Source organism: Lolium perenne, chromosome 4, assembly GCF_019359855.2.
Source record: "Lolium perenne isolate Kyuss_39 chromosome 4, Kyuss_2.0, whole genome shotgun sequence".
Classification (NCBI taxonomy): domain Eukaryota; kingdom Viridiplantae; phylum Streptophyta; class Magnoliopsida; order Poales; family Poaceae; genus Lolium; species Lolium perenne.
The window spans coordinates 264,755,897-264,779,058 of NC_067247.2; the positions used below are offsets into that span (position 1 = coordinate 264,755,897).

Consider the following 23,162-nt stretch of genomic DNA (forward strand, 5'->3'; position numbering starts at 1 on the left):
ACTCATCATCCGATGACGACGTCGTGATGCCAGTAGTCGCGCCGGAGCGCTCCTGTCCCTCACCGTACAGGTTCACGAGAGGCAGGGTTCCGGAGGCCTACTGTCCCGGCAGTCGGTGGACGCCGACGGACGGGATGAGGAAGATGAAGGCGGAGGTGCAATAAACTGGAAACAGGTAGTCGCGTATGCGTCTAGTCGTTGCGGCTAGGGGTTGCGCAGGGTCTTATGTAGTGCGGTTCGGGAACAATTAATTTCCCAAACAGCAAAAAGATAAGCTCGGCTCGGCGAGATTCCCGCAACCCGCGGCGCGGCGTGACGAGGCGAGGCGAGGCGTGCGGCGGAGGAGGAGGAGTCTCTCTCTCTTCTCACTCACTTACTAGGACTAGAACAGCCCACCTTATATACCACTCCAACTCTCTTCAACTAGCAATGTGGGACTAAACTTTAGCCCCCACTAGTGCTGCCACTGATTTTTGAAATGGGCCATGTGAGTTTCAGAATTTGATAATGGGCCATGGGCCAAAGGCCAAATGGCCAAAATTCCAGCATCATCAAGTTCTCTTCCTCCCTTTATGAAAGATTAGAGATTACAATAACATGATATTTATTAGTATTATCAAGAACCCTGTATTTTAATTCTTTGGAAGAGGCTTTGAGTGTAGGAGGGGGAAGTTCCTCAGCTCCCTTTCTCTCTGGTTTCAGTTTCCTTTGTGTTTATGTGGGTAAAAAAAATCAAATGCTGAGATTTCAGTTTATGTGGGTCATTTTCATTTGCGTTTACTGTGAAATACTTTTGCTGTCAGATTATCATGTCAGGTATTTAAATATTCTTTAGTACTCTATCTTTTGTAAAACCAAATGTAAATACAATCAATTTTAAAAGCTCCAATCTATAGTCAGAGATCAATTTGCTATGTTCCTTCACGACATCAGTGTGCGAGCATTGTCAATTAGCCTAGGAATTTGTGGCTGCAGCCTGCAAGCAAGCATTTTAGCTGTTTTTCACCCAACTTATGCTTAACTAACTATAGAGGTAATTTGGCTTATTGTTCTCTCCTAGCCCTGTATATAGAGATAATTATGCTTGCTTTGCGTAACTACAAGACCATTAGATAGCAAGACAAAATTACGCGTTTGACATATCATAGAGTTGTTCTACATTTGTTTACTTCGATCTATACTTTTAAGCATCCCCCAATGTAAAGGGAAAGGTAGCAGTTCAAGTTCAACCACAACGTAAAGTCGGGAGGTCAGTAATTCATTGCAGTCAGCAAGGTAGATGGTTCATGTGGTTACAATTGAAGATATGCTTATGAAATACCTGAAGATTTCCAAGAAAGGAAAGGGCAACCCCCATGGGAAACTGTAAACAAGGAAAGAACTGAACTCACTGGACACCCTGACAACAACCATATATCATCTGCGAAGAAAATCTTGACAAAGTGATCAGAAAGAACTCACCTCTCACCAAGTGATAGCATCTGTGGCCTGCATATGGGATCATCCAGATAAGGCTGAATAAAGTTGCAGCCATACGAGCTATGGCAATCCACTTTGAATTCAATCATCTGAAGAAAGTGATCTTCCTGCAAGTACACCTGGACTTTAATGGCCCGCTTCTCGGCTCAAGCAAGTAATCTATCAGTTGTCAAGATTTCTCACACTATAAATGTTTATAGCAGATATCCGGAGCCGTCGCAGCATGCCCCTTGTGTGTTTGCAGTAAAACACACATGAGCTTGCAACATGCCGAAATGACATAGACAACATCAAGAAAATCAGGAAATCGTCAAGACATACAAAACAACGATAAAGTTAAGAATTGGCACGCTTTTGATTTATTCGTCAAGATCTAAAAACCAACATTAAAGTTGAGAATTGACATGCTTTTGATTTATTCGTCAAGATCTACAAAACAACGATAAAGTTGAGAATTGACATGAATTTGATTTCAAATGCTCAGACTTCCGTTTACGTGAGTCATTTTCATTTGTGTTGTTAGGGTATCATGCCAGGTCTTTAGATATTCATTAGTACTCCATCTTCTGTAAAACCAACTGTAAACACAGTCAATTTTAAGAACTCCAATCTATAGTCAAAGATCAATTTGCTTTGTGCCTTCAGGAAAGCAGTGTAGGTGCATTCTCAACCAGCCTAGGAATTTGTGCCTGCAAGCAAGCATTTTAGCTGTTTTTCAGCCTACTTATGCTTAACTAACTATAGAGGTAATCTGGCTAACTGTTTTCTCCTAGCGCTGTATATAGAGATAATTATGCCCGCTTTGCGTAATCACAAGACCATTCGATAGCAAGGCAAATTACATGGCTGATATATCAGAGTTGTTGTGCAGATGTTTGCCTTGATCTCATCTTTTAAGCATCACGCCCAATGTAAAGGAAAAGATAACAGTTCAAGTTCAACCACAACATTAAGTCAGGAGGTCAGTAATTCATTTTAGTCAGCAAGGTAGCTGGTTCATGTGGTTACAATTGCAGTTGCAGGCATGGTTGCCAAATACCTTAAGATTTCCAACAAAGGAAAGGGTAACCCCCATGGGGAATTATAAACGAGGAAAGAATTGATTCTCTGCACAATGTGAGAACAACTACGTTAACTGCCGTGTGTAAATATATCATCTGCGAAGAAAATCTTGACAAAGTGATCAAAAGAAACTCACCTCTCACCTAGTGATAGCATCTGCGGCCTGCATATGGTATGATCCAGATATAGGCTGAAGAAAAGTGGCAGCCATAAAAGCCATGGCAATCCAATTTGAATTCAGTCATCTCGAGAAAGTGATTTGTCTGCGAGTACATCTGGACTTCAATGGCTCGCTTCTCGGTTCAAGCAAGTAATCTGTTTGCAGATACCTTCAAGTATCTATCAGCTAGCAAGATTTCTCACAAAATATTTTCTTTGACAATAATGACACTTGACGAATGGTGGTTAGCTATTAGTTCCAGAAAAGAGCAGACGGCAGGTAACCAGATGGTTGGATATGGATTGCTAATTCACTATAAATTTTGCAAACATCACACCGTGTACCTTCAGAGTTCAGAGTTCCGCCAGCCTCGTCGGATGCGTAAACCGTCAGTTAAGATGGCAATGTCATCATCATCTCATATCTACACTCCTCTCCTACTGTTGCTCCTCCTAGCCTGCTCGTGCAAGGCGTCGTCGGAGCATGCCGTCGACCCTACCTGTCCTCCGGCGAAGACGTCGGCAGTGTGGGCGACGGCGGAGACCTCCAGCTGCAGCGCTCCTCAGTGCCAGCCATCGGCGCCGCACATTCCGGTCCCGGTGTTCCCGTACGACGTCGATCCGTTGCAGTTCGCGCTGAACCTGGAGTACACCGAGGCCGAGTACTTCCTGCACGCGGCGTATGGAGTGGGGCTCGACCAGATCGCGCCGAACCTGACACTGGGAGGCCCGCCACCGGTGGGCGCCATGAAGGCCAACCTCGACGAGGTGACCTGGCGCGTCGTCGCGGAGTTTGGTCTGCAAGAAGTTGGCCACCTGAGGTTTGTAAAGTTCTGACGTTATACTAGTGCTATAGAATTACAGTGCGTCGTTACTTATAGCAGACAGAAGCTGCACATTCCAGCAGTAAGGCAGCTGAAACATGGCAGTTGTTAGTAACTTGCTACTGAGATTCAACATTTTTTTTGCTGTTTATTACATTGCAGGGCTATCCAGAGGACAGTTGGTGGGTTTCCAAGGCCAAAGATAGACCTAAGTGCCAAGAACTTTGCAAGAGTGATGGACGCAGCTTTTGGGTACAAACTGAACCCTCCCTTCGACCCCTACGTCAACAGCCTCAACTTCCTGCTCGCCTCCTACATGATCCCCTACCTTGGCATCAACGGCTACACCGGCACAAACCCAATCATAGACGGCTACGACAGTAAAAAGGTATAATCAAATCACAACAATCCATGCAAATGGACACGAAATCTGTCAGAGTTGGTAAGCGATGTATCTGCGCAGCTTCTTGCAGGGTTGCTAGGCACGGAGGCCGGGCAGGACGCCGTCTTCCGTGCGCTCCTCTTCGACCGGCAGCGCGAGACGGTGCCGCCCTACAAGGGGATCACGGTGGCAGAGTTCACCGACCGCATATCGGCGACGAGGAACCAGCTGGGCAAGTGCGGGGTGAAGGACGAGGGGCTCACCGTGCCGCCCGAGCTCGGTGCTGAGGGGAAGATCTGCACCAATGTGCTCTCCGCCGACAAGGACTCGCTCTCCTACCCTCGGACACCGGCGCAGCTGCTCAGGATCCTATACCTCACCGGTGATGAGCACGTGCCTGGCGGGTTCTTCCCGGAGGGCGCCAACGGGAAGATAGCGCGCGAGTTTCTTGGCAAGCCATTTGCAGCTGGAGATAACTAAAGGGCCTTGCAAATTAATTAGCCCATATATCATCAGGGTGAATAACTAAAAGGTGAATGGATTATGAGTGCAATAACAAAGACCTTCAGCGTTAAAGGTCTAAGATATTGAAAGCCAAGCATAGGCCGCAAAACAAGTTTATGTTGCTTTTTATCCCTACTTCCTCTGTTCTATAATTCGTGTCGCAGTTGTAGTTCGAACTACTTCACGTGAGAGGACATAAAGAGATTAGGCCTGTTAAAATACTCCCTCCGATTCATATTACATGAGAATGTAGATGTATCTTGATATATTTCGATTGTAGATACATTCATTTTAGTGGCAAGTAATATAGATCGGAGGAGTAATAAAATTTTGCTTTCGCCAAAGATAGCTCAGTTGTTCTAAATGTGAATAGATTCCGATCAAGCAAGCAGGAGAAGGTGGTCCTTTCATCTCTCTGTCTGCTCCATGCTCTATAGCCTAAGGATCACAAAAGTTGATAATTTCAAACATTGTAGCATTCTTTATTTGGGGTTTTAGAGTTAATTTACACCTATGATTTGGGGCAACCCTTCGAAAGCTTTTTAGAGGTTTTTGGCTTCGATGGAAATGGCCCGACAAGGTAAGAGGATGCCAATTAAAAAATAGACAGAAGTTGGTACGAGAAGGAAGCCATTATCAGCTGTCGAAAAGCTTGCATTTGCATCGAGTGGTGGGCTACCGCTCCATACACAGGAACTGGTGCATATGGTGATAGCCACCAACGAATACTAAGGTACTAACTCCATTAGGGAATGCAAAAATTATGTCATTAGAAAAATAGAAAGTAGAACATCTACAATTCCTAATGACATACTCCTCCGTTCTGATTTAGTCTACATTCTAGAAAAAATGAGACAAATTAGTAATGCATTTATTAGTACTACTTAGATATTTGAACAACCAATCCAAGCTACATTGAAAATAACAACATCCAATAAAAAGAGTAAAACCACCTCATTTTCAGTGTTGTTGTTGACTAAAAGCTAGAATGTAGAGTATTTTAGAACAAATTTTGCGGCTAGAATGTAGACTATTTCAAAACGGAGGAAGTATGTTCTATAAAATATATCTTTTATTACGTAGTTACATAGGGAAACATGATGCCTTATAATCCCTAACAGAAAGAGTAGATCATAAGCAGATGCCTGCAAATTAACTAGACTATGATAGTAGGCATCAATCAACAGGCTGCGGATGGTGTTTGCCACAGGACAGCACAGATCTGAGACAGTGAAACGAAAGTAGGTCCCAACTGCAAACAAAGAAAAAAAATGATGCATTTCCGACAAATTTAGTCTCTGCACCAACTGAGGCTACCCATCGCAGACATACAAATACAGAGTTGATAGGATACCAGTTCTCTACTAAATCTGTTTGCAGCAAAGGGGGACGAATTGGCAGCAGCATATATCAATCATTCAACAGAGAATTAAACATAACATGCTCAGATGAAAACGAGCCAACTGACATCAAGTCTTAGATTCCATAGTAACAACTGAAACCACAGACATTGTACGCAAGAGCTAGATAGACATTAAACTGAAACGAGTTCCTGGTGAAACTAGGAGCGAGACCTAGAGCTGGTTGATCTCACTGCTTGATCTCAGCCTTCCTCTTCTGCCACAGCCTGTCCAGAGAACCATCAGCATCACCCTGCAACAATGAAATATAATCAGTATTGATGCTGCATGACTACAATCAGATAAAACATGGTGTACATTAAACACCTCAATCTGAAATGAATACCTATTAGGGTGCATCTGAGAAATCGAACTGAATGAACTTATGACTAATGCAATGAGCCAATGTCAAAAATGTGCTTTCCGAAAGTTAAGATGCCGCAATACAAGAACATTATAGGATTCCTCAACGTAAGACATTAAAGAAAACACAATTGCCATCATTTAGGTAAACTCCCAGCCCAATATTAGAAACAAACTAAAAACAAGCCAGTTTACAGAGCAGTAGATATTATGAGTCACTGAGTCTACACATTGCAGGCAAGTTGGACTAGTGAATTTATATGCATAAACTGAATTCGAGTTTAATGTCAGCACATCATAAATCAGGATCTACAACAAAACATATTCCACATATGAAGAAACTAATCTGATGACTAGGGAACATTACATCTCAAATGTATTACTGCAAGGAGAATCAGGTAGACAAAGATAATTACCTGAGCACGGACGAATCCAGAGAGAGCGAAGGTGGTGAAGCGGCCATCATAGAGCCCATTCTCATCAACATGTCCGATGTTGATCTGGACAGAGGCATGGTCCTTGGCGGTGATGATCCTGTTGGTGGCCGAGCTGCAAGAACAAGAAGGGATTGTCACACATCCACCAAAGCAAGACATACACCATTTCGCTGGGAGTGAGCATCAATCAAGCCTACCACTTCCTGGGGACGTAGAGGTCCACCATGGTACCCTCCTCGTTCTGCATGGTGGCGGCTGGAGAGCAGGTACCACAACAGCTACTGCAAAGGGGCAAAGACAACAGTTAGACAAAGGCTCGCAGGAAATCGACTTTTGTCCACTAAATAGGAAATCTCCAGAGTTCTCTATCCATTGAACTACCCAACAGCAATACGAAACTCGTATTAACGCAAATGATGTTTTCAAATCTGATTCAAACGACATGATAGGAATCGATTGCTGTTTTAAAATAAATACAAGACTAACAGGATCTGGTATACAAGCTCCCTGCTTAACTAACAATTCCATAGTACAGTTGCTACCTCCAGGTATTTACTATGGGTTAACTCCATCTTGCGGACCATGCAAAGCATCGTGCGCTACACTAACCATAGATCTTTCAAAACAATCCCCGCTAACTAAACAATTCGTCCCTAACATACGCCATGGAATCATCGAACCGGAGAACACACAAAACGGGGGAACAGCAGATCGAGCGAGAGATTACAGGAAGGATTGGGGCGCAGGATGCAGAGAGGGACGCACCTTGATCTCTCGAAGGCGGCTGCGGGAGGACGAAGAGGAGCTGGTGCGGCGGCGGCGCAAGGGTGTGAGAGGCCAAGGACTTTATAGCACGAGATGGGGGAGGATGGCTTCGTAAACCCTAGTATCCTGTCGTGGACCCACATGGCAGCGAGACGCCGTTTGGAACGCACGGCTCTCCTTGGGCCGTTGCGAGGTATTTGTTGAGGCCCAGCCCATTACACCGAGGCCCACGTTTTTTGGTAACCGGCCCCTTTCCCTTTTCCCTCCTCCGCCTCCAGTCCCCAAACCCAAACCAGACGCCGGCCATGGAGCTGTCGATGAGCGGCGGCGCGCTGCGGACGTTCAGCCGGTGCGTCACCTGCCTCGCCCGCATCGGCTCCGAGCTCGTCTTCCAGGCATACCCCGACAAGGTCCGCCGTCGTCCATCGCAGCCCCCCAACCCCCGTTCGGCGCGCGCGATTTTGTTGCCGTTCTGCGCCGCAGCGGCGGGCGGTTCTGACGATTTCTTAATCTGATGCTTCTGCGTTCGGTTTCCAGCTGGAGCTGCACACGCTCAACAGCTCGAGATCGGCGTTCGCGTCCGTCTCCCTCAAGCGCGACTTCTTCGACCACTTCCACCTCCCCGCCGACGGCACCGCCGCCGCCGCGTCGTCCACGCCGCTCCAGTGCAGCGTCCTCCTCAAGTCCGTCCTGGCCGTGCTCCGCACGCCCACCGCCGCCATCGACCGCATCAACGCCTCGCTCCCGCACCACGACGCGTCCAAGCTCGAGTTCGTCATCCACTGCCTCAACGGTACATACATACTCCCTAGCCCCTCACCCCCTACCTCACTCTAGGGTTCCGCCATTGGCGAGGCTCTACTGCTCCCAGTTTCGCATCGGCGCGCATTTCCCCCCGTTTTCCCGCCAATTTCGCCGTTTGGCGCGGGCGCTCTTTCCCCAAAATTTCCGTGCGACTCTGATGCCTTTTGGCGTGCTGTGTTGTCAAGGGTTGAAGAAGACGTACCGGATCTCGTGCACCGCGGAGTCCGAGGTGCAGACTCTGGCGCTCGACCGCACCCGCTTCCCCAGCCGCCTCGCCATACGGCCGCGGGACCTCACGCGCCTGCTCTCCAATTTCCAGTCCTCCCTGCAGGAGCTCACCATCATCGCCACCGAGCCTGCTGCGGGGTTGCCCGGCGTAGATGACGACATTGGGGGCAAGGCAGTTGAGCTGCTAAGCTACATCGACCCGACGAAAGGTGCCATTCTTTTGATGTGGCTGGCGCGGTGGTGAAATTTAGCTTGAATTTTGCCGGTGGCTGGGTTGTGAACTGTGATGTGGTTTTTGGGTTGCAGATGACTACGACAGTAGGCTGCACACGCAACTGTGGATCGACCCAGCAGAGGAGTTCTTGGAGTATGTGCATGCTGGTGATCCGGTAGATGTCACTTTTGGGGTGAAGGAATTGAAGGTGGTTCTAGCCCTTCTCTCTTCTTAAAAAAGATTTTATGACATGAACATAGAAGAAATAAGAGATGCCTCCTTTGAAATGGGAAATAAGTTGGAACCTATTTGCTTTTAAATGAGTCCGGAAATATTTCTGTTTAAAAGCAGTAGTGGTTTCACTTTCAGGAAATAATTGTTTATGTGTCCTCACTTATAGTCAAGCTCAGAATGCAAGCAACACTATATCATCTCTACTTTTACAACAATATATACAAGAAGGGTTTGGCAATTTATTGAAGTTGAAGATAATGGCTCTGTCTTTTGCTCTAGTACCTTTCTTCGCACAAGTCTTGACTCTTGAGAGATATGTTTTTCTGTTCTAGGCACTGTTAACATTTTGTGAAGGATGTGAGGCTGATATTCTCCTATTCTACGAGAAGGCTGGCGAGTAAGCAGTTTACTGATCGAATCTTGATATGTTTTTGGACTGCTTCTCACTCGTGACATGTGAGGCTTCATTTGAACTGCAGACCTGTGCTGTTGGCCCCAAGATTTGGATTGGATGATGGATCAAGTTCTGATTTCGATGCAACTCTAGTTCTAGCCACTATGCTTGTTTCACAACTGAATGATGGCAATGTTCCTCAGCAACCACCTACTTCGGCGCATCATGCAGAAGAACCAAGAGCTGCTGCTGCTGCTGCTGCTGCTGCTGGTGTACCATCACCAGCTCCGGAAAATTTCTCAAACCACACAAGAGTATGGTCGGAGCTTTCAGGTGTGTATCTTTTTGGCAAATTGTTCTTGTTAGCCATTAGCCTACCCCAACTTGCTTGGGAAAAAGGCTTTGATGTTGTTGTTGTTGTTCTTGTTAGCCATTGATATGGTCACACTTGAGACATGCATACATATATCAATCTGTGCACCATTGTGGTCTGATGAGAACCTATGCATGGCCAAAACGCATGTAGGAAACATCTTGGCCACTTTTGTCAGGTCAATGTCAGACCATAGTGCATGGTCTTCCACATGCCTAGGTGTTCTTAGAACTTACTGGTGACTGAAAAAATTCTTTCATCTCTGATTCCTAGCATTATCCTGTTTATTTATCACCAAAGCTAGCTAAACGTAAGCAAGCTTTCTTGAACAGGTGTTACTCCCAAAAGCCATGAGGCTAACGCCGAAACACGTGCCCAGAAGGAAAGAAATGGAAGAGATCGCGTACTGAATGACACGTCAATGCCGCCTATTAGCAATGCTCCCTGCAAGCTGCCAGTCACAGATAACGCAAACTATATGTATCCTTTTAAGTTGCTTCACTTATTATTTTTGATAATTTATTTAGGTGATATAAATTGGTACCATAAACGTCAGGACTTGCAGCTATATAATTATCTGGCATATCTCTTGGCTGCCAACTTAGCTAATCTGGCGCCATAACAGAACACATTTTCCCTGTCCTCTCTAGGAAATTGGGCCAGTATAATTGACATGTGCTTAAGGTGGGATTATAATGCCACTATAGCAGCATCCCACAACAGAGCATCTTTCCGCCCCACATGTTGTAGAACTAGGCAGACCAAACCCTTGCTTCACTTACCTATCTTCCTCGGAGTTTTTGGTATCTACTCCATTTCAGCTAGTTCAAACCATATAATTCCAACTTTTGATAGGGTGTGAAATCACAGTCATACCTGGCATTCTTCTACTTGAAGGAGATATGCTGATAAATACAGTGCTCCGATTTAATGACTGATGACTATCTGATACAAAATGTTGGAGTCCACAAAAGAATCATCTTGTAGACACTCAGTGAGGAATGGTTACTGATGAAGTAATCAAACACATCTTGCTATGGCAATTAGGTCACTATACATTTGTTAAATCCTACACAAGTAATTAGCCAATTGTGTCAATATATATAATGTTAATGCAGATTTTTAATTCTATGTGAGTCATAGATGTTTTTTTTAAAGTATGTCTGCTTTCCTACTTCCGAAACTTGCTTCTTTAACTAATTTGTACTACAGAGTGCAGCCTGTGCAAAAGGATCACTTGGAAGAGCCTCCTGGTTAATTATCTGAGCAAAAACCCATACAGATCAATCATTATTTACTGATGTATTTATGTTGCAACTGAATGTCTAGCTAACTGGTTATCTTTTGCCACAGATGTTGTGAGTGATAACCCTCGTTCGCAGCATCACCCAAGCAACTGGGTAGGGGCCGATGAAGATGATGATGACGAAGAAGATGAGGAACTTTTTGTCCAAACAACACCTCACTACATGGACTAAGGATCGATGCTGATTCCTAAAAATTTAGGTACATTCCAACCAAGTACGTCATGGATGAGCTAGGAATTATATAATGAAACTTGTATTTCATGAATGGAGTTAACAACATTAGTTCATTATTTACCCAGTACCTAGTCTGTACTCAGGTGTGGTTATTTCATTGTTGCACAATATGGAGAATACTAAATGCAACCTGGTCTAGTTTGCATACGTGGTCTTTTCTTTCTCTGCTTTTTTCCCAACGAAACAAGAGAGTGTCCTACTGTATATATATGTTATAAAAAAATATTTACGTGCAAAAAGGAAAAAAAAAAGACAATAGGTTGCAATTATAGATCTATCCAGGCAGCTTTGCCTGATGGATAACCATGGTGAGTTCTTGTTTGCGCAAACAGTTCCATCCTTGGATAGGAGTTTTGTTCTTAAAACTTAAGCATTTTGAATTCCCCAGATCCCCTAGCAAGTCATAATGATAATGGCCACGTCATAAATGGTTTTTTTTTTTAGTTTTTCTTTTTTGCTTCTTTGAAATCTTGATCTAGTCCTTCGCCTTGTGTTTGATGGCGATGATGGTGGTGTTGCTCTTTGCGGTGGCTCGGGACAACGCAATGTAGAGCTGGCCATGAGAGAATACCGGTCCTGAATCCTGAATTCCTGATAGGTAAGCATCAACTATCGAAATAGTCTGCCCTTGTGCCTTGTTGATTCTCATGGTAAAGTTGAGCCTGACTAGGAACTGCTTCCTCTTGAATCTGAACCGGAACATGCCATCGTAGGAGGGGCGGAGAGGTATCCAAGGAAGAACACCCTCCACCAAGCGTGCTACCTTATCACAATCTCCGCATTGATTGTGTTCCTTTGTAACCCAAGAGCCACAAGCCTCGTGCCATTACACAACCCGTTAGTTGGGTCAATGTTCCTCAGGAGTATGACATGGCAGTTTATCTTCGTTTCAAGGGTGTGCAGGACTATCCCGATAGGAGTCAGCTAGTTCAGAAACTTGGCAAGGTAGTAAGTCATGTGGATTGTCCATTGCACTGTCAAAGCTATGGTAGATCTAATTTTCGTCTAGAAAACACTCAATCATATGCATGTTTATTACAAGCAAGTCTGTAGCACTTGATGCTCTTGGACCAAATTTGAGCACCTTCCATATAACGCGTTAGTGGCATCTTTGAAAATGTAAGTGTTCTAAAAAAAATTGATATATGTTCATTTGAATTATGTGAAGCGAAAACTTTAATGTTTTTGGAATTCTACGTGGCTATATTTTCTATATATTCATGGTTGTTTTATTTACAAATGTAAACTAGTGTGACAACAGAATAACTCAAGGGGCTGTGGCAACGTTGTAGGGATAAAAACATGACAAATAATGAATATAGAGGAAGATGTATGTAAAATCAACGTTGCAATATTAGATACTTGTAATTCCCTTTTGGTATCGATAAGTTTATCCTCACAAGTTTGAGCAGCAGCTGTCCTAGTTTCTCCAAACTTCTTGTTTAGGGCAAGAATTCTGAAACCAATTTTGTCTGCTTAACTTTTTGTCTAGTTCTTGAAGATTCTTGGTGATAGTTTGAATTATCATGTTATCTCTGACATAAAATAGCAACCCAATTATGTATGAAGCTAAATGAGTAAGGGTCAATGCGACCTTTATGTGGTATTAAACTTGATATTTCTTTGATGATCTTGTTGGTTACTCATAATCCAATCTCGTGATTGTGCTTTATAGCTAAAATTTTCATGTGCATGTCTATCTTTGTTCGATCATTGTGCCATCGACGAACGGGGTCTAGGAGAATAGGGAACCGACCTAGCAAGGGCGTCCTCCGAGTACGAAAACTGTGTGAAACATTAGTTAATGTAGAGAGTAATGCACTAAAGGAATATTTCTTGGATTTATCTAGTGATGTGAACTATTGTTGTAGGATTTGTAGCAAAGGTATTTTTTTCTGAATAGTAACTTCATCTAGTAGTTGTTAAAAGTTCCGGTTGGAAGAGTCAATTCGAAACATCCTAGTTAAATTTAAGAATATCCACCACGTTTTCAACAACGGTCAAATATTTGGCGTCGACATGCTTTTTTGCTGTGGGTGGCGATAGCGAATACAACAAATTGTCAGGGTATGTGGAGATTATAATCATCCTGTCAAGGGTAATCATAAGTTTGTTGTTAGTTTGGTAAGTATTGAACAATTCATTTTCTTTTGCTTTTTGTGTACTGATATTTATATCATACCTTTTGTATCAGAAGGTCCATTATATGGGACACACTCATTGGAGTGATAGGAATTCTTTATCATTAATGCCAAAAGATTATTTTTGGTGATATAGCACTTCACAAGACTATGTCGTAGAGACATTGGATACATTTGTATGATCCTCCAAAACCAGTTTTTTGAGCAAATAAGGTCACCAAATAAAAAAAGTAGTTTTGGAGGGCTCATAGAAATGCAGCCAATGTCTCTAGATTTATAATGCTGGTGGGGCTTGCCAAGTGCTATATCACCAAGAAGCAATTTTTCACATCGGTGACAAATATTAATTTATCACTCCAATGTATGTGTCTATTGTTGTGGTTCTTCACATACAAGGGATGATATAAATATCCGTACACCATAAGCAAGAAACAATGAATTGTTTAATGCTTATCAAACTGGTAACAAATTTATGTTGAATACCCTTGAGCAGTTGATCATAACCTCCACAATTCCTAATGATTATTTCATCAGACAATTCGTTTTGGTCGCCATTGACACTATTCTAGCATCCACGGCAAAAGAGTGGCGGCGCCGAATATTTGACCCTTGCTGAGAATGTGGCGGGCATTCTAAAATTTAATTGGGGATGTTTCACATATACTCACTTCTTAGATTCCATCTCGAATTTTGAACAACTAGATCATGTTATTTATGAAATTTAATCTATGCTACAAGTAGTACAACACTAGTTCATATTCAGTAGATAAGCCTTAGAAATATTCCTATGGTGCATTACTCTCCACACATTAACTAATGTTTCATATAGTTTTGGTAGTGATGCTTACAATTCTGGTAGACTAGATGGAGGAGTAGTAACTTTCCATATGTAACTATTTCATTTTAGCTTATTCATTTCTTGTGACTGAGGCATCTAACTTCTGTAAAGATATCATGAATATATGTGCTAGGAATGGACCGAACAACATTACCAATGTTCATCCTACCATGGCAACAAGCAAAGACATGCTGATGAAAAGTTAATTCCCAATTTCTCGCAATGAACAAGGAGTTGGGAGAAATTACGACAAAAATTGCTGTTTGAACTAGGTTGTCTAAGCCGGAGGACGAACTTACTGATGTCACAAGGGAATTACAAGTATCTCATATTGCAACATTGAGTTTACATACGTCTTCCTCTATATTCATTATATGTATTTCATGGTACAGAAAAGTGATCCTCTATATTAATTGTCGGCATCTTTTTGGTAAGATCATTATTAAAAAAATGTTGCAGCATTTCAAATACGTCCATGCTGCAAACCCGCAAACAAACTAGGGTATGCAAATAATTCCCAATTATTACAAGACACCTGTTGAAAAGTGCGTTGTTGCAACCCTTCACTGCTGACATCTAGAATCATTACAGCTTACATCTAGGATCACTATGGCGCGGCAAAACACTATTTGCATTTTTGTTCAAAAATAACTGACCTCTCACCATCAATAGTGGAGGCACCGACCTTGCCGATTCAGGCTCGCTAGGCATGAATCTGGCTTGTTAGAGCCCCGCCAGAGCTGGATTTGGAGACCCCGGGACCATCTTCCTCGAGCATGATGGCATGTGGGGAAGTCCCTTTTTCGTGCTCTAACTCGACCTCTGTCATGGCCCATGGGTTCATTCATGGCAGTAAGTTTGGCGACTTCCAGCCAGACGGGAGGTAGTATTGAAGGAGTTGGGCCAGAGGTGGAGGAATAACATAGATGAAGGAGGTGGGTCACGAATGAGCAGAGGGAGATTGTGTTCTGCATGAGAAGCAATAGATGAAAAGAAGTTGTGGAGAAAAAAGCCGTAGGGAGGAGGTGTGGACGAACAAGGGGAATGGAAGCGTGCCTCCAGAGGACCTGGCCGATAGATCCGCTTCATCCATCGGTTGATGTAAATAATTCATCCAACCAGAACCTGAAGGCTCGCGATTTCTCTTGCAAAACTTTACTATTAAAGGGGAGTTGGTCGCAGTCGTTCATCCCACTTCCCATCCCCTCTTTATAATACTCAAACTTATTATGCTACGTTAGATCTAATCCGACACCAGCCATTCATCCCACCTCCCCATGCACCACCCCTTCTGGCAAAAAAAAACTCATCCCATCTCAGTACTGAAAGAAAGGCAAAAAATAAAAGAAGTTGAATTTATCTCAGATTGCGAAAAACAAAAGGGAAGCTGTGATTTGGTTTTTGCTTTGGGAGGAAAGAAGCAACCTATTTTTTTAAAAAATAAATCAATATGCTAATATAATTATTTTTATTCTGTTGTAATGTGCTGGTATTTGGCCAGTTCAACTTTGATTGCACCCTAAGACCATCTTCACAAGCTTTTACTTAGCTTGTTACTACGAAGAGGAAATGGACAATTTTGTGCAATGTAAAAGGCTCTCCGATAGATTGTTGGCTTGACTGTTACTGAAACTCTACTTCTGCCATTCCCGAATCCCAACTCCTTCCAAAGAGCGAGAGAGGGTACAGCTGGGTCTAGTGTAAAATGGCCGGTCCAATATTGTTAGGAGCAAATTGTCAATGGTGAAACTCAGTATTAAAGTGATGGTAGCTTCAGGTGATGGCAGAGCCGGCATGCAGGTTTTACCAGGGAATAGTGGACTCTGGCGTCGGTGTAGAGATCAAGGTGGTGTCGGCATGTGGTAGTCTGATGGTGAATTTTGCGTAACATATTTCAGTTTGGACTGGTATGCTGGATGCATTTTCAAAGTAAAAGCAACTATTATTGCTTACATCGTTTTTGTTAAATTTGCATTCTTACATTTGGAGGTTTTCCTGATACAGATATGTTTTACAACTTCTCTCCTGGCTAATTGCATCATCTTTCATTCTGACAACTACCGATTTTATTTCATGCTCACATGAACTTTGTTCTATCTAGGTTCTTTAGCCTTCTTAGATCATCCTATTGTTGTGGCATGTGACTGTCTTACTTCCGTTTTGGTTGGTTATCTAAATGCCTCTTTAATCATGAGAAATTTTAGGATGAACAAATGCATAACTTTTCTCTTGCTTTATGGCTGCTTAATCCAATTGTTAGATGTTTCAATAGTGCATACCACATTCACTGGTTTGTACTACTCATTTAGCCAACTCACCCACCATTGGTATTATTTGACACTTCCATAGTGTGGTGGCTAAAGAAACTATGCTCACACTTAGATTGCAGTTATTCTGGGTTTATTGGGGGAAATTGAGTTGTAGCTCATAAATAGGATATGTATGTAGAATTGTAGAGCTTTGCCGGAAGTAAGCTTTGGGCTTTAGCTAATTTGATGCTTCGGTAAAATTACAATCTTCTACATGGAATACTAAACGATTGAATGACAGGGCTTTATAAGATGTGTAGCAAAAACATGCCACCATTTCATGATTATATATTCCATATATTGTGCATGGGATAAATAATCATCTCTGTGGTTGCCTATATAATGCCTTGAAGGAATAAGTTTAATTTCTTTCGTAAGTGTACAAATCATGTGAGTGTTTCTACTGGGCGTGGTTTTCCTGGCAGGATGTTGCCAAAACAATTGTTGTAGCAAAAAGACATTATGATACATGAATTGATTTTTTTTATTTTTCTATGAACTTTCTTCAATGTTCACACATTGTATGTAAGGACAGTCTTTCATCTGAGACACCGGATCCATTACAAAGCTCGAATCTACTGAACATAAACTATTTCATTGTTTGCTTGCAGAAGAAAAAATGAAGCAATGTAATCCTGTTGTTTGAATATATGGGCTCCCAAATCTATTTCTTGGGTGATTAGATTTAGTCACTCCTAACCTTTCTTCTCTTTTTTTCATTCTCTTGGGTTACACGATTTCATACGCCCAAGTGTAGTGCATTGTTGTCATGCTATTTTCATGGAAGTTTTGATATAAAATTGTGTAATGTGGGAATTTTGTATTACGCAGTTTATCATTTCCAGAGACCTCTCTATTCATTGATGAGTCATAATAATATGTCTAAAGTGTTCTCTAAATTTGTTATGCTTGCAATATGTTTCGTTTAATCTGTTTCAGTCTAGGCGTGCGCTCAACGTGCTGGAATACTAGTAGTATGTCTGCAGTCCCAGTGTTTTTTCAGGTGTACAACCGTAATACCATATATCTATCTATTTGTTTGTGTGCATCTATACATAAATACGATGTGCATGTAAAGATGTGGGCTGTGTGAGTTCAATCGTCGCATTGCTGGAAATTGCAGAAATCTTGAATTCTATAGCGGCAAATTTCACACATCGCCTGGACTCTGTTCTTTTCATGATTTCGTCAGTAGTTGTCACGTCTAGAGTTTCATCAGTGTATTTCATGATGATATTATGTTACCTATGCGTGGCCGTATGGTTTGTTTACTACTGTGGCTGTAGCCTTTATGTTTGAGCCACATGCTCCACATGCATGGTGCTTTTACTTTTAGGCCTTGGGAGATGGTAATCGAAAGTGAGATCCGTCATGGAAACTGCTTCCTTTTACTATTGGAGGTTTTCTTTTACTGAGGTTTTGCTTCTTCCGAGTATGCTGTATCCTGCTTGTTTTTTAAAGGGTAAGATGTGTCCTGCTATGCTGAAGCAGCTCACTTGTTGTCACTGGAGTTTGCGGTACTGTTACCTTATTTCTAATCGGTCTAGTTCCCTGTTTTTTTTTTTCATTAGATCGATGAACGCACAAGGCAATTGCTGTTTCTTGGGCCTTGGCACTGCTCGCTTGGATATCTACTAGGAAGGTGGTGATAAGCCGGTATGCTGGAGGAAGAACTTGTATGAACTGAACATGCTCTACCAGTTTGAAACTACGAAAGGCTTGGTCTTCGTTGCTGCAACCAGAATGTGCTATAGAAGGTCATCTGCGTCGCACCGGCTTTTGCTCTGAGCAAAGTTCGCAATGGCGAACCAGCGTGCATCGGTTTAGATTAGAAAACATAAGGGGAAGATTCCTAGGTCAACCTGCAGCCACAATCGCGGCCATATTGTACGATTGTCAATGTTGTCGCGCAGCTGATTTAGAATCGTCGCCTTGGTCGGTGTCCGATGCAGAGTTGCAGACTGGAGACGGCCCTTCTTTTTCTTGCTTTCTGTTAGTTAATCTTTGAGATTTTTCAGGTTACAACGCCCGTTTAAATATATGAGTTTTATGTTTCCTTAGAAAAAGTCAAATTACATAAAATTTGATCAAACGATTTGGAGCATTTTTCTAGTTACATCTTTACTTTTGACCCACTTGCAACTAAAAAAACTGTATTACAATTTATGTACACGAATTACACTGCAATCGAACGTTGTACTACCTCCGACCCAAGGAATAAGGCGCACGCGTATTCCAAGACGAACTTTGACCGTAAGAATTGAGCAACAAAATCTTGATTATATTGCATGTAGTTAGTATCGTTGGATTCGTATTGAAAAGAACTTTCTAATGATGCTAATTTCATATAAACAATATTTATATATTTGAAGCAATTCTTAGTCAAACAAAAAACACGTAAAATGAGGATGCATTATTCCTTAAATCGAAGGGTCAATGTAAGTGGCACAATCCTGTAATTCCAGATAAGAGTCCAGTCCTAGTCCCACTCCCACAACCTCGCGTTTAAAAAGCTTCCCCCCTTCCTCTGTTCCTCCACCGGCCGGCGACCACCTTACGCATCCATTTTCAGTCCCGCCTTTACCATGGCATTGGGACGGCGCACACCACTCCTGCTCGTACTCACGCTCGCCGTCTCAGCCACGGCGGTGGCGGAGCTCGTCATCCACGGGCGCACGGCGGACGCAGCGGGGTGGATGCGTCCGGAACCCAGCTCCTGCGGGGGCACGGAGGAGGAGTGCCTTCGCGAGTACGGCGGCGGGTTCGGGCTGAGGCGGCGCCTTAACTACTACGCGGAGGAGGAGGGCGGTGACGGCGGCTACTCGACGCAGCCGCAGTACATCAGCTACGCCGCGCTGATGAGGAACTCGGTGCCGTGCTCCGTGCCGGGCGCGTCCTACTACAACTGCGAGCCGGGCGGCGACGCCAACCCCTACTCGCGCGGCTGCTCCGCCATCACCCAGTGCCGCGGCTAGCTAGCCGGCGCTGCGCCGCCACTTTCTTTTCTGTAGCAGATCTGCTCCGTCGATTTGTTCTTAGTTTGGGACCTGATGTATGTGTTTGAGCGTGGTTTTGCTACTGGAGAGATGTTTTGTTCCTTTTTACTACTCCTGATTCTGATGTTGGTGGCGGTGAACGTACAAGCGATATGGCTCGTATCAGCATCGTTCCGTAGATCAAAGGAAACAGGATTAGTCGGAGTTCCTACGAACATTCCAATTCCTGTGGACACATCTCGATTTTACTTCCTACTGTCGAAGGCTCGAAGCAGCAGCTAGGATTCCTGTCCTCTCTACGAAAAGCAGCCAGCAGCAGCTAAAATACACTTTTCTCATACACGACAAGCAGCAGCAGCTCTCTAGTCCTCGGCTCCTCATACCCCATTGTCTTCGTCTAATCATCTTAGGTTGTGTTCAGCTTTGCAGTGAATTATCATAATCCCATTTAGTTCCGTTTCAAAAAAGAAAAGAAAAGAAAAAAACATTTGGTGTATCCTTCGCTCTTTGGGCATTTTAGTGGTTGTCTAATCCACATTTCTTTTGGGCCTAGCTCCAACAGTCCAGAGCAAGTAATGAACGCAACATAGTTCAGCAACCACAAAAATGAGCCTTAAGCTTTGCAGCCTTGCACAAAGCAATTTCATGAGCGACCATCTATCATACCCTTCGTTTGAGGAGATCCATTTCCATATGTGCGACATCACTCAAGGTGAATGTGGAGCTTCATCAACATGGCACAATCTAGAATTTTTTTGAACAAAGGCTTATTATGGAGGATGTGCTTGTTTGTGTTTTGGGTTGAACAATGACCTTGTTCTCGGTCTCGGTTGCGTGTTATATCAAAGCCAAAACGTGGGCTAAACGGTTTACAATATCCTGGTGAAGGAGATATGCCCTAGAGGCAATAATAAAGTGGTTATTATTTATATCTTAATGTTTATGATAAATGTTTATATATCATGCTAGAATTGTATTAACCGAAACATTAGTACATGTGTGATATGTAGACAAACAAGAAGTCCCTAGTATGCCTCTTAAACTAGCTTGTTGATTAATGGATGATTAGTTTCATAATCATGAACATTGGATGTTATTAATAACAAGGTTATGTCATTGTGTGAATGATGTAATGGACACACCCAATTAAGCGTAGCATAAGATCTCGTCATTAAGTTATTTGCTATAAGCTTTTGATACATAGTTACCTAGTCCTTATGACCATGAGATCATGTAAATCACTTATACCGGAAAGGTACTTTGATTACACCAAACACCACTGCGTAAATGGGTGGCTATAAAGGTGGGATTAAGTATCCGGAAAGTATGAGTTGAGGCATATGGATCAACAGTGGGATTTGTCCATCCCGATGACGGATAGATATACTCTGGGCCCTCTCGGTGGAATGTCGTCTAAATGTCTTGCAAGCATATGAATGAGTTCATAAGAGACCACATACCACGGTACGAGTAAAGAGTACTTGTCAGGAGACGAGGTTGAACAAGGTATAGAGTGATACCGAAGATCAAACCTCGGACAAGTAAAATATCGCGAGACAAAGGGAATTGGTAATATATGTGAATGGTTCATTCGATCACTAAAGTCATCGTTGAATATGTGGGAGCCATTATGGATCTCCAGATCCCGCTATTGGTTATTGGTCGGAGTAAGTACTCAACCATGTCCGCATAGTTCACGAACCGTAGGGTGACACACTTAAAGTTGGATGTTGAAATGGTAGTATTTGAATATGGAATGGAGTTCGAATATTTGTTCGGAGTCCCGGATGAGATCCCGGACATCACGAGGAGTTCCGGAATGGTCCGGAGAATAAGATTCATATATAGGATGTCATTTTATGTGAAATAAAATGTCGCGGAAGGTTCTATGGAAGGTTCTAGAAGGTTCTAGAAAAGTCCGGAAGAAACCACCAAGGAAGGTGGAGTCCACATGGGACTCCACCTCCATGGCCGGCCAGCCCTAGATGGGGTGGAGTCCCAAGTGGACTCCACCATAGGGGGCCGGCCACCCCCCACATGGGAGGTGGAAATCCCACCTTTGGGTGGGAGTCCTAGTTGGGCTAGGTTTCCCCCTCTTATGGAAGGTTTTGGTTTCGGGTCTTATTCGAAGACTTGGACACCAACACTTGGGATCCACCTATATAATGAGGGGCCAAGGGAGGGGGCCGGCCACCCTAAGACCACAAGCTGGCCGCCCCCCATAGAGTGGCCGGCCACCCCTCCCAAACCCTAGCCGCCCCCCCTCTCCTCCATATTGCCCGCGTAGCTTAGCGAAGCTCCGCCGGACTTCTTCACCGCCACCGACACCACGCCGTCGTGCTGTCGGATTCAAGAGGAGCTACTACTTCCGCTGCCCGCTGGAACGGGGAGGTGGACGTCGTCTTCATCAACAACCGAACGTGTGACCGAGTACGGAGGTGCTGCCCGTTCGTGGCGCCGGAACCGATCGTGATCAAGATCTTCTAGGCGCTTTTGCAAGCGGCAAGTGATCGTCTACCGCAGCAACAAGAGCCTCATCTTGTAGGCTTTGGAATCTCTTCAAGGGTGAGACTCGATACCCCTCGGTGCTCCCATCTTCTAGATTGCATCTTGGCTTGGATTGCGTGTTCGCGGTAGGAAAATTTTTGTTTTCTATGCAACGTTATCCTACAGTGGTATCAGAGCCGTGTCTATGCATAGATGGTTGCACGAGTAGAACACAATGGTTTGTGGGCGTTGATGCTCTTGTTATCTTTAGTTTGAGTACTTTGCATCTTTGTGGCATAGTGGGATGAAGCGGCTCGGACTAACTTTACATGACCGCGTTCATGAGACTTGTTCCTCGTTCGACATGCAACTTGTATTGCATAAGAGGCTTTGCGGGTGTCTGTCTCTCCTACTATAGTGAAGATTCAATTTACTCTTCTATTGAAAACATTAGTATCAACGTTGTGGTTCATGTTCGTAGGTAGATTAGATCTCTCTCGAAAACCCTAAACCACGTAAAATATGCAAACCAAATTAGAGACGTCTAACTTGTTTTTGCAGTGGTTTGGTGATGTGATATGGCCATAATATGATGATGAATATGTATGAGATGATCATTATTGTATTGTGGCAACCGGCAGGAGCCTTATGGTTGTCTTTAAATTTCATGTTGAGTAGTATTTCAAAGTAGTTGTAATAGTTGCTACATGGAGAACAATCATGAAGACGGCGCCATTGACCTTGACGCTACGCCGACGATGATGGAGATCATGCCCGAAGATGATGGAGATCATGTCCGTGCTTTGGAGATGAAGATCAAAGGCGCAAAGACAAAAGGGCCATATCATATCACATATGAGCGCATGTGATGTTAATCCTTTTATGCATCTTATTTTGCTTAGATCGCGACGGTAGCATTATAAGATGATCCCTCACTAAAATCTCAAGATAATAAAGTGTTCATCCTTAGTAGCACCGTGCTACCAAGTCTTGTCGTTTGAAGCATCTCGTGATGATCGGGTGTGATAGATTCAATAAGTACATACAACGGGTGCAAGGCAGGTTTTGCACATGCGGATACTAAGGTGGCCTTGACGAGCCTAGCATGTACGGACATGGTCTCGGAACACGTGATACCGAAAGGTAGAGCATGAATCATATGGTTGATATGATGAACACTTTGAGTGTTCGCCATTGAAATCACACCTTTTCTCGTGATGATCGGGTT

At 43.4% G+C, this 23,162-nt stretch overlaps 4 protein-coding genes across 4 annotated transcripts; 3 read left to right on the forward strand and 1 right to left on the reverse strand.

Moving 5' to 3' along the window:
* The first annotated feature begins 2,973 nt into the window (after positions 1 to 2,973).
* Positions 2,974 to 4,525, forward strand: LOC127331611 (ferritin-like catalase Nec2). The gene is made up of 3 exons (XM_051357786.2): positions 2,974 to 3,521; positions 3,687 to 3,912; positions 3,988 to 4,525. Exons 1-3 carry the CDS (start codon positions 2,989 to 2,991, stop codon positions 4,384 to 4,386), a joined length of 1,158 nt encoding a protein of 385 aa, XP_051213746.1. The 5' UTR covers positions 2,974 to 2,988; the 3' UTR covers positions 4,387 to 4,525.
* Positions 4,526 to 5,818: 1,293 nt separating this feature from the next.
* LOC127331610 (small ribosomal subunit protein eS21) lies at positions 5,819 to 7,522 on the reverse strand. Its single transcript, XM_051357785.1, has 4 exons — positions 7,376 to 7,522; positions 6,808 to 6,891; positions 6,590 to 6,722; positions 5,819 to 6,063 (listed from the first exon to the last, which is right to left on the reverse strand). Exons 1-4 carry the CDS (start codon positions 7,516 to 7,518, stop codon positions 6,001 to 6,003), a joined length of 423 nt encoding a protein of 140 aa, XP_051213745.1. The 5' UTR covers positions 7,519 to 7,522; the 3' UTR covers positions 5,819 to 6,000.
* A 133-nt stretch (positions 7,523 to 7,655) lies between these two features.
* Positions 7,656 to 11,350, forward strand: LOC127331609 (uncharacterized). The gene is made up of 9 exons (XM_051357784.2): positions 7,656 to 7,785; positions 7,913 to 8,168; positions 8,365 to 8,616; positions 8,714 to 8,829; positions 9,188 to 9,252; positions 9,335 to 9,582; positions 9,955 to 10,102; positions 10,835 to 10,875; positions 10,976 to 11,350. Exons 1-9 carry the CDS (start codon positions 7,681 to 7,683, stop codon positions 11,098 to 11,100), a joined length of 1,356 nt encoding a protein of 451 aa, XP_051213744.1. The 5' UTR covers positions 7,656 to 7,680; the 3' UTR covers positions 11,101 to 11,350.
* A 7,580-nt stretch (positions 11,351 to 18,930) lies between these two features.
* On the forward strand, positions 18,931 to 19,555 carry LOC127329838 (rapid alkalinization factor-like). Its single transcript, XM_051356265.1, has one exon. It carries the CDS (start codon positions 19,037 to 19,039, stop codon positions 19,424 to 19,426), a length of 390 nt encoding a protein of 129 aa, XP_051212225.1. The 5' UTR covers positions 18,931 to 19,036; the 3' UTR covers positions 19,427 to 19,555.
* The last annotated feature ends 3,607 nt before the right edge of the window (positions 19,556 to 23,162 follow it).